This window comes from Stegostoma tigrinum, chromosome 5, assembly GCF_030684315.1.
Source record: "Stegostoma tigrinum isolate sSteTig4 chromosome 5, sSteTig4.hap1, whole genome shotgun sequence".
In the NCBI taxonomy this organism is placed as follows: Eukaryota; Metazoa; Chordata; class Chondrichthyes; order Orectolobiformes; family Stegostomatidae; genus Stegostoma; species Stegostoma tigrinum.
Genome location: NC_081358.1, coordinates 111,020,254 through 111,033,584, shown reverse-complemented (window position 1 = coordinate 111,033,584; position 13,331 = coordinate 111,020,254). Strand labels below are relative to the sequence as shown.

Genomic DNA, 13,331 nt, shown 5'->3' with positions numbered 1-13,331 from the left:
GCAGGTTAAGTTTAATGTTTGTTGGTTGGCATTGACATAGTGGGATAAAGAACCTGTTCTATGCTGTATGACTCTATGACTTTACACACACTCAGGCACAATACTTCCCGAAGAAACCTGAAGCATCAAACTCTCAGAAACTGATAAACACGAAAAAGAACAAATACTGTTGCTATACAAATTACTGGCTGACTCAAAGGGCCAACTTGATATGCAGGGCATTAAGAGAAAACTCAATGAAACCACGGTGAGTCGATGCCAGTCTTTCCCACTGCTACATATCTTTACTCTTGTGGAACTGGCAAAAGGCAAAGATGCCAGGATAGATGTCAGTGCACTGGATTTACTGCACTATCTTGGCTCTCTGGCAAAACAGCGGCTAGTAGCACTTTTCTCAACTGTGATGGAGAATACTACATTCTCCAAATCTATTGTAAGCTGATAGTAATGGCCCTGTGAAAGCAAGAAAGCCAGCAAATGGCTTTTTGAGACCATTTCACTGCTACGTACAACCTGTAAGCTCTTGGAGTGGCTCATTTTTAACATAGAACATTACAGCACAGTACAGGCCCTTCGGCCCTCGATGTTGTGCCGACCCTGTCATACCAATCTGAAGCCCATCTAACCTACACTATTCCATATATGTCCATATGCTTGTCCAATGACGACTTAAATGTACTTAAAGTTGGCGAATCTACTACCGTTGCAGGCAAAGCGTTCCATTCTCTTACTACTCTCTGAGTAAAGAAACTACCTCTGACATCTGTCCTATATCTTTCACCCCTCAATTTAAAGCTATGCCCACTTGTGCTCGCCGTAACCATCCGAGGAAAAAGGCTCTCCCTACCCACCCTGTCTAACCCTCTGATTATTTTATATGTCTCAATTAAGTCACCTCTCAACCTTCTCTCTAACGAAAACAGCCTCAAGTCCCTCAGCCTTTCCTCATAAGACCTTCCCTCCATACCAGGCAACATCCTAGTAAATCTCCTCTGCACCCTTTCCAAAACTTCCACATCCTTCTTATAATGCAGTGACCAGAACTGTACGCAATACTCCAAGTGCGTCCGCACCAGAGTTTTGTACAGCTGCAGCATAACGTCTTGGTTACGGAACTCGGTCCCTCTATTGATAAAAGCTAAAACACTGTATGCCTTCTTAACAACCCTATCAATGTGGGTGGCAACTTTCAAGGATCTGTGTACATGGACACTGAGATCTCTCTGCTCATCTACACTACCAAGAATCTTACCATTTGCCCAGTACTTTGCTTTCCGGTTACTCCTACCAAAGTGTCTCACCTCACTCTTGTCCACATTAAACTCCATTTGCCACCTCTCAGCCCAGCTCTGCAGCTTATCTATGTCTCTCTGTAACCTACAGCATCCTTTGTCACTATCCACAACTCCACTGACCTTAGTGTCGTCTGCAAATTTACTAACCCATCCTTCTACGCCCTCATCCAGGTCATTTATAAAAATGACAAACAGCAGTGGACCCAACACCGACCCTTGCGGTACACCACTAATAACTGGTCTCCAGGATGAACATTTCCCATTATCCACCACCCTCTGTCTTCTTTCAGCAAGCCAATTTCTGATCCAAACTGCTTTATCTCCCACAATCCCACTCCTCCGCATTTTATACAATAGGCTACTGTGGGGAACCTTATCGAACGCCTTGCTGAAATCCATATACACCACATCAACCGGTTTACTCTCATCTACCTGTTTGGTCACCTTCTCAAAGAACTCAATAAGGTTTGTGAGGCACGACCTACCCTTCACAAAACCGTACTCACTATCTCTAATTAATTTATTCTTTTCTAGATGATTATAAATCCTATCTCTTATAACCTTTTCCAACACTTTACCAACAACTGAAGTAAGGCTCACTGGTCTGTAATTACCAGGGTTGTCTGTACTCCCCTTCTTGAACAGGGGAACCACATTTGATATATTCCAGTCATCTGGCACTTTTCCTGTAGACAATGACGAGTCAAAGATCAATGCCAAAGGCTTGGCAATCTCCTCCCTGGCTTCCCAAAGGATCCTAGGATAAATTCCATCTGGCCCAGGGGACTTATCTATCTTCACACTCTGTAGGATTTCTAATACCTCTTCCTTGTGAACCTCAATCCCACCTAGTCTAGTAGACTGTATCTCAGTATTCTCCTAAACAACATTGTCGTTTTCTAGAGTAAATACTGTTGAAAAATATTCATTTAGTGCTTCCCCTATCTCATCTGACTCCACACACAACTTCCCACTACTGTCCTTGATTGGGCCTAATCTTACTTTAATCATTCTTTTATTCCTTAAATACCTATAGAAAGCCTTAGGGTTTACCCTGATCCTATCAGCCAACAACTTCTCATGTCTCCTCCTGGCTGTTCTGAGCTCTCTCTTTAGGTTTTTCCTGGCTACCTTGTAACCCTGAAGCGCCCTAACTGAGCCTTCACATCTCATCCTAACATAAGCCTTCTTCTTCCTCTTGACCAGAGATTCCACTTCCTAATTCTTGTAAGAATTAGCCCTGGCCACATTGTTGCTGTGCTAGCACTGTAAGAAGTGGCCAATCTAGTCTTCCTCCACTCTTACTCCAGGTGCTCAGTGTTGCGATAAGCCTCTGCGAGGGACCATTCTTCTGCAACTCTGATAGATACTTGCTCATTGTGACAATATCATGGACAGGAGTCATCTGTGGAACACTGCGTCCATCCACTGTGAATAATGTAACAGATAAGGTGAGTTATGAATAGTCATTTTTAAACTGCAGAAGTATATGTCAGGAATAGTCAATGGGTAAATCACGCCATCCAGCATGATTCTCCATTGATTAATGAATGGATGAAATTCTGAATATATGCTTGCATTGCATTCTAAACCTGCTGTACAATAAGGATCAAGGAATCCTGATCGTGGCTCTGCTCTGAACACCATTCACACAATGCCAGGAAGAGTTGCAGTGTTAATGGCTGTACCTCTCTCTCTTATGTTTTTAGACAGCACTGACCTTTAAGAAATTTGGAACATTTTCAAGTGTTAATTGCAACTATAAATCAAATAAAACATGCGGTCAGCTGTTTTATTCCAATGTCGATTTGGAGAATTGTTTATATGAAATGTACTGATGTGTACTAGGGTATATTTGTATGTGCGTTTGTGTGAGAATGATCATGTGAATAAAATTGCAATCATAACTTGGAAAGACCCTATAATGTTACACCAATTAAACGAAAGCAGAACAATGCTGCAGCTCCTCAAAGACAGAAAGGTTTTTCTTTCAACCAAAGTTAATTAGAATTTCTGAGATGAAACATAATTCTTTCTGCCTCTAATGCATCCAAGTCCTGGCCAACAGCTGACATTTATAAGCTTGATACTTCTGGTGTTATTCCATCTAACCTTTGCACATCTCCTTGTTAACTGTAACATCTGTACTCTTGGTAGTATCCCTACAGTGTGGAAACAGGCCTTTTGGCCCAACACATCCACACTGGCCCTCAGAGGATCCCACCCAGAATCATCCCCCTATAGCCCACCTAACCTACACATTCCTGAACACCACAGGCAATTTAGCATGGCCAATCTACCTAGCCCGCACATCTGTGGACCATGGCAGGAAACCAGAGCACCTGGAGAAAACTCACACAGACACAGGGAGAATGTGCACACAGAGAGTTGCCTGAGGTTGGAATTGAACCCAGGTCCCTGGTGCTGTGAGGCAGCAGTGCTAACCACTGAGCCACCGTGCTGCCCTCCACTTTTGTGGAGACAGACGTAAAGGTTTAAACTGTGGTTCCCTCCACTCTGTCTGGATAAAGGATGCTATCAAGCATCCCAATGACAGCAACATCAATTGCTTCAGGGTGCCGCATCTCAGGAGCCTTTGAGAGGTCCCAGCCAATGGGACTGGTCTCCTGCTCTCTAGTCCCGGTACCGCGAGGTAGCAGCCGTTGCCCAAGGCGAGGACCACATCTGCTCCCGATAAACAGGAGCCTCGAGTCGGTAAAAAGCCCAGAGTATCAGTGGGACTGACCCTGGCAAGGGGAGGGATTTGTGAGTAAGGTGCTGGGTGGGGGTGGAGGTGGGGCTGGGGATGGGGAGGTATGGAGGGAGTGGTTTCAGGAGTTTCAGGTTCAAAAGATTTGGTGCAAGGTGAAAGGGAGCAGTATGACCTTCAGGCATGGAGGCTTCAATCGATGGACCCAGGGATTTGAAAAGGTGTCACCCTCTATTCCACATTCGCCCTGCTTGCCCGACTCCAGCCTGTGCAGTTAAGCTAAAGGAATGAAGCCCTTAAGTGGCAAATAATTGGCCACTTAAGGGCATCAATCAGCCTAAAAATGAGAGGTCTGTCCAATGCCTGCTGCGCCCTCTGTATAATTTCAGACAGATAGAGGTAGGCTATCCAAAAGCCATCTGTCAGATTTCACAAAGCCCCCACTTAATGCATTTGTTGAGAATCATTGCACGCCTTCCACTCCACACACAAGTCATCTTCCCATTTCCTATTTTTGTCTAGTTACCCATTGATATATGGATGTAGCTGGCTGGGCCAACATTCATTGCCCGCCCCAGGTTAGAAACATAGAAAATAGGAGCAGGAGTAGGCCATTCAGCCCTTTGAGCCTGCTGTATCATTCAAAGTGATCATGGTTGATTATTCAACTCGGTACCCTGGCCCCACTATGTCCATATAGCCTTTGATCCCTTTAGCCCTAAGAACTATATCTTTTCTTCTTGAAGAAAAATATCGACGTTTTTCATGGTTCCTTTATGAAAGGGGTTCAAGGAGCCAGACTCCAGGTTTATCTATCAGAACCCTTTTAATACCGGAACCAGGCTCTAGATCCATTTGTCTGAACCACTTTAAGACAGGAACCAGATAGCTCAGTTGGCTGGATGGCTGTTTCGTGGTGTGCAGTGATACCAACGGTGTTGGTTCAATTCCTGTACTGGTTGAGGTTACCATGAAGGAGTCTACTTTTAAACCCTACCTTTCACCTGATGTATGCTAACCCTCAGGTTAAAACCACTCTAATGAGACAGCAAGACTATGGTGACTTTACACTGCTCCTCCAGTCCTGACAATAAGATATAGGAGCAGAGTTTAGCATTCAGCCAACAAGGCCTGCGTGGTTATCCAATCACAGTTGATATGGTCTCAACCCCACTTTCTGGCCTTCTCCCTGAAACCTTTAACACCCCTTACTAATCAAGAACCTATCTATTTCTATTTTAAATGTACTCAATGACTCAGCCTCAACAGTCCTCTGTGACAAATTCACTACCCTCCAGCTGAAGAAATTCCTTATTATCTCAGTTTCAAAAGGCTGTCCCTTCACTGGTGCTGTGCCCTCAGGTCCTAATCTCTCCTACTTGTAGAAACATCTTCTCCACGTCCACACTATCCAGGTCTCGCAGTATACTGTATGTTTCAATGAGATTTCTTCTTCATCCTTCTCAACTCCATCGTGTACTGACCCAGAGTCCTCAACTGCTCCTTATATGACAAGCCCTTCATCCTTCTAAACCTCCTCTGAGTCCCCTCCAAGGCCAGAACATCCTTTCTTACACATGGTACCCAAGACTGCTGATAACATTCCAAATGCAAACTACTTTAAACTCTTCCAGTTTAATTTACAAGTACTTATCTGATGAAATGGCTTTAAAGGAGGGAGGAGTGAATTTTGGAAAAGGGAACCCGAAAAACAAAAGAAAGAAAAACGATTAATGTTCAAAATAAAGTTGCCCACATGATTGAGGGTTTTGGGGTTAACGTGGAGGGTTTGTCTCCAATAGTAGAAGGGTCAGTAATCAGAATATCAGCCAAGAGGGAAGATGGAACCAATCCTGAGGTTGTTTCCTTTGGAACATGCGGGCTAAGAGAAGATTTTAATTCATAAAATTATGACGGACCTATAAAGAATGGCTGAGGAGGGTCTTTTTGGCACAGGGATCAATAAGCAAGGAGTGTCCTTTCAAATATTTGGCGGAAGGATCAGAAGGGAGATAAGGAGAAACTTTACCATCCAGAGAGTAATGGGGTGTTAGAAGTTCACTGCCTGAAGAAGAGTGGATGGGGCTTGTCACTTTCAGAAGCCATCTGATTTGCTGAAATTACTGAAACATGCAGGCTGCATACCAGGAGTTGCAAAATAGATTTAAGCAGGACTGAATAGGGACCTATTGTATCATACATCTTTACGATTCTATGAGTTAAAAATGTCAGTCATTCCATATCAGCAATGAGAGACTTTACATAGAAACATAGACAATAGGTGCAGGAGTAGGCCATTTGGCCTGTTGAGTCTGCACCACCATTCAATATGATCATGGCTGATCATGGCAATCTCAGTATCCCACTCCCAGTTTCTCTCCACACCCTTTGATCCCTTTAGCTGCGAGGGCTACGTCCAGCTCCCTCTTCAATATATCTAATGAACTGGCTCCTGTGGGAGGGAACTCCACAGGTTCACAATTCTTTGAGTGAAGAGATTCTTCCTCATCTCAGTCCTAATACCCCTTATTCTTAGACTGTGTCCCCTAGTTCTGGACTTCCGCAACATCAGGAACATTCTTCCTGCATCTAACCTGTCCAGTCCCATCAGGATTTTATATGTTTCAGTGAAATACCCACTCATTCTTCTAAATTCCAGCAAGTATAAGCTCAGTTAATCCAAACCTTCCTCATATGGTAGTCCTGCCATTACGGGAATCAGTCTGGTGAAACTTCACTGGATTCCCTCAAAAGCAACAGTGTCTTTCCTCAGACCATGACACCACAATACTCAAGGTGTGGCCTCACCAAGGCCCTGTATAACTGCAGCAGGCCCATCCTTACTCCGATACTCGCATCCTGTTGCTACGAAGGCCAGCTTTCCTCACTACCTGCATGCCAACCTTCAGAGACTGCTCCACCACTGCACCCAGGACTCTTTGCACCTCACCTTTTTTCCACCATTCATATCTTATATGTGGAGGTGGAGAATTATCCCCCACCCCTTGGAACAGAAAGGGTTAAAGGCTGATTTGATATATGTGTTCAAATATATGAAGGAATCTTAACAGCAAGAGCATTAGTAAGTGGGGACATGAGTTTAAATCAATTGTCAAATAAACTATAGAGAAGATGAAAAGAAATCTTTTTAAGCAGCAAGTTATTACAATCTTGAAATTACTGGCTGAAAGCATGATCCGTGCAGATTCAATCTTAGCTTTTAAAAGGAAACCGGATACATATCTAAAAAGGGAGTGTGTGGGCTATAGGAAAACAACATTCTACTTGATTAAAGGCAATATATGAATATAAGTTGTTGTTGTTTTGCCATTCAATTCAACAAAATCTCTTATAATTTTAAGAACTGGTTCTCCAGTGAAAATAGTCCCAGCATTCAGAGTCTCATCTTGTGACCAAGCTTTCCCATCCTTGCAATCATACTGCTATATCTACACCCTTTCAAGTCATATACAGGGCTGTCTGCTGTTTTCCTCTACTGACTGAATAAGGATGGTGCCACTGTTTACACCTTCCGAAGCAAACGATGGGCAGGGACTGGTCTCTTTAATACATGAGTTTCCACTCCTGCTCCACAGTGGGATCAAAGCTTTTGAGTGAGTGAAGATGAGTGGATTAACTCAAGGTTGAATCATCAATCCTGCCCAGAGAGCACACACACCGCCCCATTCCCTATGGGCTCTCAATGTTTAGACAGGAAGTATTCTGGGGATCACCTTCTTTCCTCAGTGAGCTGATGGACGCTATGGCTGGGAGCCTGATGGGGCAACAGCAAAGGAAAGTAACTTCTTCAGATGCACAGTCACCAACAGACATGAGCAGAGAGGTTTCTGCCTCCACCATTCGAGTAAGGTGCTCTTACACTACCCCACATTCACTCAGTATCACAGACCCCAAAGAATTGGTGGGGCAGGTTAAAACCTTAAAGATAGATTTGAAGGAAAGTGGTTCAGAATCATCAAATCAAGGATAAACATGGGAAGAAATACATTTACTCGTAAATTATTAACACACAAAAACAAGTTAAAACATGCAAATAGCAATGTTAATGAAAATGGAAATGGCAGGAATAGAAGAAAAATATTGGCAAAAGGAGCAAGGATGAGTAAAGTACAAGGAACAATTGCATTTAAACTTTTTAGAAATATCTGAACATCTTTCATGGACAGTGTGAATGCACTTTGATGGGAAATGACTGATTCAGGAGAGACGGCATTTCAATATTTCAGTGTGATCTAAGACTTAAGACATTTTTGGTGAAATTCTTTCTGCTTCATAAGGAAAAACCTGTAAGAGAGCAACTACATTCATATGCTTTCCACAACTTCAGGGCAACTCAAAGCAATTCAAAGCAGTACTTTTGAAGAATAGTCACTATTGCAATGTATAAAACAACATGATTCTACAGCTTTTACTGCAAGAGCCAATGATAAATCGAAAAAGTATCTGTACAACTTGTACGTTAAAGGTATTTGTACATGAATGTTCCCTCCACAGCATTAGATATTTGATTTAATGCTATTGACAGAGGAATTTTAATTACTGGGCCACATTGTCAGTCTGTGTGATTTTTAAATTCTGAGTAAACTCTTCTTTTATTCTCAGTAGCAGTGCTGCAGACTTAGTGTATGATTTTGTTTTAAGATAATTTAATGAGAATCCTTCATTTTAAGAACCTTTCAACATTGCAGCCAAATAATTCCCAGTAGTTTTTTTTCTCTCAAAATCACTGACGAACTTTAATATGTTTCAAAAATGGCTTCGAAGACCAATTTGTTCTTTATGGGGAAATAAGTCACGGTATCAAGTGCTAGCTTTACTATTGTGTTCCCACAACCACTGGTTGACGTCACTTGTTTTGAACAGTTGTTAAGTGGTTTTTGCATCCTGTACAGAACAATTTCACAGCCATCCATAAACATGTAGGAGTGACCTTCAGATATGGAACTCCTTATCGACTTTGAGCAGCCAAGTATAAGCATTCAGGCAATGTCAATCATTGTTGACATTGTTTTTCAGTCAACTGGGATGAATTTAAAAAAAAATTCCCTGGTCATACAGAACCTAAGCAGTGATAAACAGGGGCATGAAGTGGAGGTTTTGTCATCCCGCACTCATCAGGACCAGAACAAAAAGAACAAACTTTAAAAAGGGCTACCAATTTATTCTACGTGAAAAACATGTTGATTGTTGGGCATTGTTGGCATGGAGATGCACGAGGAACAGTTAACTGTCATTCTTAGTTCTTACATCAGGAAGGTAGACCCTGGTTTCTCAAGGCATTGTCATAGGAATGCAGAGGAGTTTGGAAGGATTCATAACCCCTTTCATTTCTCAAAAAATATGCAATTTATGTACAAATTCCTTTTGCCTACAATAAAATGGATCTCACATGTTAATATATAGGCAAATGCATCACATGCCAAACCTGACTGATAATGCATGTATAATTTTTGGCACAGTTTGGATTATTCAATAAGTGCTGTCCAATTGCAGAATTACACTGAATGTTAGACAAGGTGCTCTGAGGATTACAAGTGCAGGCTGGTTGAGCACAATTGGCATGCTGCCCACAGCAAATTGTCAGTGGGATGCAGTACACTAGCTGTTTGAATGTACAACCTACATACTCAACATCACTCCTGTACTAAAACTTGTATATCACGTTTCTCATTTCTTAGGTAGGAAAAACGTCCTTTTGCCTTGATAGTAGCATCCTGTTAGTGGATTACTGAAAGTTCGGCAGCGTGAGACAGCTGTGATAGAATCCTAAAAATGTAGAAGAGGCCATTCAGCCCATTGATTCTACACTAACCCTCCAAAGAGGGTTACCTGAGGCTGGAATCAAATCCAGGTCCCTCAAGTTGTGAGGTAGCAGTGCTAACCATTGTTGATTAAATATTTGAGACGCCTTCCCATTAGACCCAAGGTCTTGCTAGTGTCCACTTACAAGCAAATTGATAAAGCTAAAGTGAGACACAATCTGAGGATCAATTGTGTTTTGATGCAAAATGAGTTGGAATAGATCGGCAACAAGGTTATACTACACTTGGTGTGAGGGGCCCAAATTTCATTCATTTTTTGATTTAATCTACTTACGTCTCTATATTGCCTTAATATATAATCACAGCATAAACAATCCCCACTTGAAACACACTCACAATTAGGCAAATGTCATGTAGGTATGTGTTACGTTATTTTTTTTAGGAACTGCGGTTCAACAACAGAGAAAACTGATTTTAATTTTTCAATCGTGTGGAGTATCTCTGGACCTGTGCTTTTTTAAACGTCTCAAAGTCATGTTGAACATTGAGTTCAACGCAGCATATACCCCAGACATCTTGTGATTTCAGCAAAATGACCAGCAAGCCACCTAAAGACAGAACTGCTAAGGTGTTTGAAGCAAGCTCAAGGAGGATGAAGAGGTCAGCGATAGCAGAAATGCTGTTTTGAGCAGTCCCCAAGCAGTCAGGGCTGGGCAGAACTCCTGAGCAGCTTAGGGGTCAGTGACAAGAAAGCCCCAGAGCAGAAAGCAATGGGCATACCAGAGAGAAAGACATCCTACAAGGCTGTTGAAGTCATGAGTTAAGGAATCCTTTTTAATAATCAGTGAGCTGATCAGCAGCTTTGCTTTAAGAGTGTTGAGGACCATAAGATCATAGGGAGCAGAAACAGGTCAGTCAGCCCATGGGTCTGCTCTACCATTCAATGAGATCCTGGCTGATTTGATAATTCTCAACTCCATTTTCCTGCCTTTTCCCTATAACTTTGGGAGACACGTTAATAGTGGAAAATAACAAAAATAGTGAATGTGCGAGAACTGGCTGTAAGAAACTGGTTACAACTTTGTCAGTTAAGCAAGAGGCTCAATGGAGAGATGGTGGGGACCCTCACTGAAGGTGAAATGTGTGTAAGGGGACTGCTGAGATACAGGAATGAATCTTTCTTTTAAATGAGGTAATTCCAACAGTTCTCTAACATTTAGGTGAAAAGATCTGTTGGGGCAGAAGCTCTTATTGTCAACTCATGAGCAAGTACACTCTTTGTTTTCTGACCTTTTTTTAAAGATATGGGTCGTTTGATAAATCTAATTGGGAAATGTAGGAACCTGAACTTTATATTGTGAGCCTTTGCCACCAAATACTTGTGTAGTGTCTGGTCTTTTGAGCACCTATGGTGCAAACCCTAAAGACAGATTTCTGAGGAATGATTGTAGGGACAGGCATATACAAACCATTCAAATTTTGGTTACATATTCCATTGTAATTTAATGTTCATTACGTGGTTTAGATGTTCCAAGGATATGATAAATGCTATATTAATACCAAATTTATTTCCCTGTTCAGTTCTATAGCAGATTCATGTATGTCAGTCTCTTTGTACCCCACCTGTTCTCAATTGACATGTTTCCGTAAATGAAAAATGGTGTGATAATTCCTACTGTGAATATTGAGAGAGAAAACCAACACAGGTTGAAACAGTCTTTATTAATAAACATGAGGATACTAAAGCATTGCATGTTTTCAGTGCCATTTTCCCTTCCATTCTGTCTTTGACTGACATTAATTTCAACTCAAGCAATATCTTGATTTTAAAATCCCTGTTGTAGGTTTTAATTTATACATTCAGTGATTTCACCACATGGAAATGGAGGACATCCACGAAGCAGTAAATGGCACAAATACAAATTCTTTTAACAAAGTTGACCATCTTACCTGTAAGCTGGTTTGAGTGTCCACCTGAACGCCAGGGTAGTTAAGCAGAAGTCGTACCAAGTTCTCATGCCCAGACTGTGCTGCCAGGTGTAATGGTGTGTACCCTGACTGAAACAGTGAAATAAAGTCTTTGGAGCCCACGTTAACCTGGATTTCCATAACACTGAATGAGCAATTATTCCTTCATTTTTGCAATTCCCACCCCAGGGAAAATGACAAATTATAACTTCCTGATTCAGGATCCATCTTCCTAAAAGAAGGCAACCCAATTTTTCAAGCGATTCTCTGAGTAATTCTGAAAATAACTCTTCAAGTCATAGCCAGCAATTTTGCTCAAACAAATGTGGATTTCTACTTTTACCCAGTCACCAGAAATTTGCAACCAAAGTTGGAGTAGTTGTTTGAGTTAACGTCAAACCCCCTCTGCAGAGATTCAGCAGCACTGTGTACAGAACTAATGGGGCTTCATGTGTCAAGCAGCTGGCGTAACTTCAACCTGAAATATTGACTAAAGTAATGAATGGCTAAACACTGGCTTCCTTATTCAGACTAAACTTGGTACAATGCCTTGTAGTTCAGTGGTAGTGTCCCTACCTCTGAGCCTGGAGGCCTAGATTCAAGTCACATCTACTCCAGAGGTGTGTAATGACATCTCTGACCAGGTTGCTTAAAAACACCTCAAACAATCTTGCCACTGAAATACTAGGCTTTTAGACATTTGAAGAGTCACATCTCAGACTAGAAGAACACACTCAACATTATAGATTTAACTTTAACAAAGATTCAAAGAGTTTTAAAGGAGACTGCTTCTCACTGTTGTTACATGTGCTATCTGAAGTTTTGCAAAGCAGGCTGTGCACTCAAAATTTCCTATTTAAAAATCTAATAATGCTCAAGCTATCAGCAGAGGGAGAAAATTTAAAACACAAATGGTCACAAAAAAAAATCTAAATGCATGGGAAGACCAAATCCAGCATAGTCTGGATGAATAATTAAAGGTTTTATTCAGGCCTTTACTAAGCATGGTAGATCTATACGTTGCCTTGGCTGTGTGTCCTTTTGTACCTTTGTCAAATGAAAATCTAGCAATTTCGGATAAACCATCAATTACTGCTTCTTGTGGGAGACAATTCTTTACAATCTTTAACAGCATTATCATCTTTCACATGAAATATGTGTCTTAGTTTCTCTCCTAATGCAATGGTTCTGACTTGAAGGTTATTTTCCATTGTCCTAGAATTCCACACAGGAAGGTTCCCTTTATCTATCCAATTTATTCCTTCAAAAAATCACAAAAGCTTCCATCAATATACTTTATAACCTTCTACCCTGCAGGGAATGCAAGCTTAGTTGAAGCAAATCCCTCCACATGATTTAATCCTTGGAGCCCTGGTAACAAAGCAGATTATTCTGTTTGTTTATTCACTGCTCCACTCTACATCCTTAGCTGAAAGGTTGCTACAATATGGAATCATGGTAAGAAAACAAAATAATAGGTGTTTATGGACATCTAACATGACTGCTCTAAAAGTTTTAAAATATTTTTAAAAAGCTAAAATTGTTCAGAAGTTAAAGCTTTTTAAAAGAGGAGGA

At 41.4% G+C, this 13,331-nt stretch overlaps 1 protein-coding gene across 1 annotated transcript in view; it reads right to left on the bottom strand.

The window, feature by feature from the left end:
- The window catches only part of trpn1 (transient receptor potential cation channel, subfamily N, member 1), a 184,938-nt gene that overhangs the window by 36,268 nt on the left and 135,339 nt on the right, over positions 1–13,331 (bottom strand). The window contains exon 23 of the mRNA XM_048528498.2: positions 11,739–11,846. Coding sequence (XP_048384455.1) covers positions 11,739–11,846 — 108 coding nt within the window. The remainder of the gene's footprint in view (positions 1–11,738; positions 11,847–13,331) is intronic.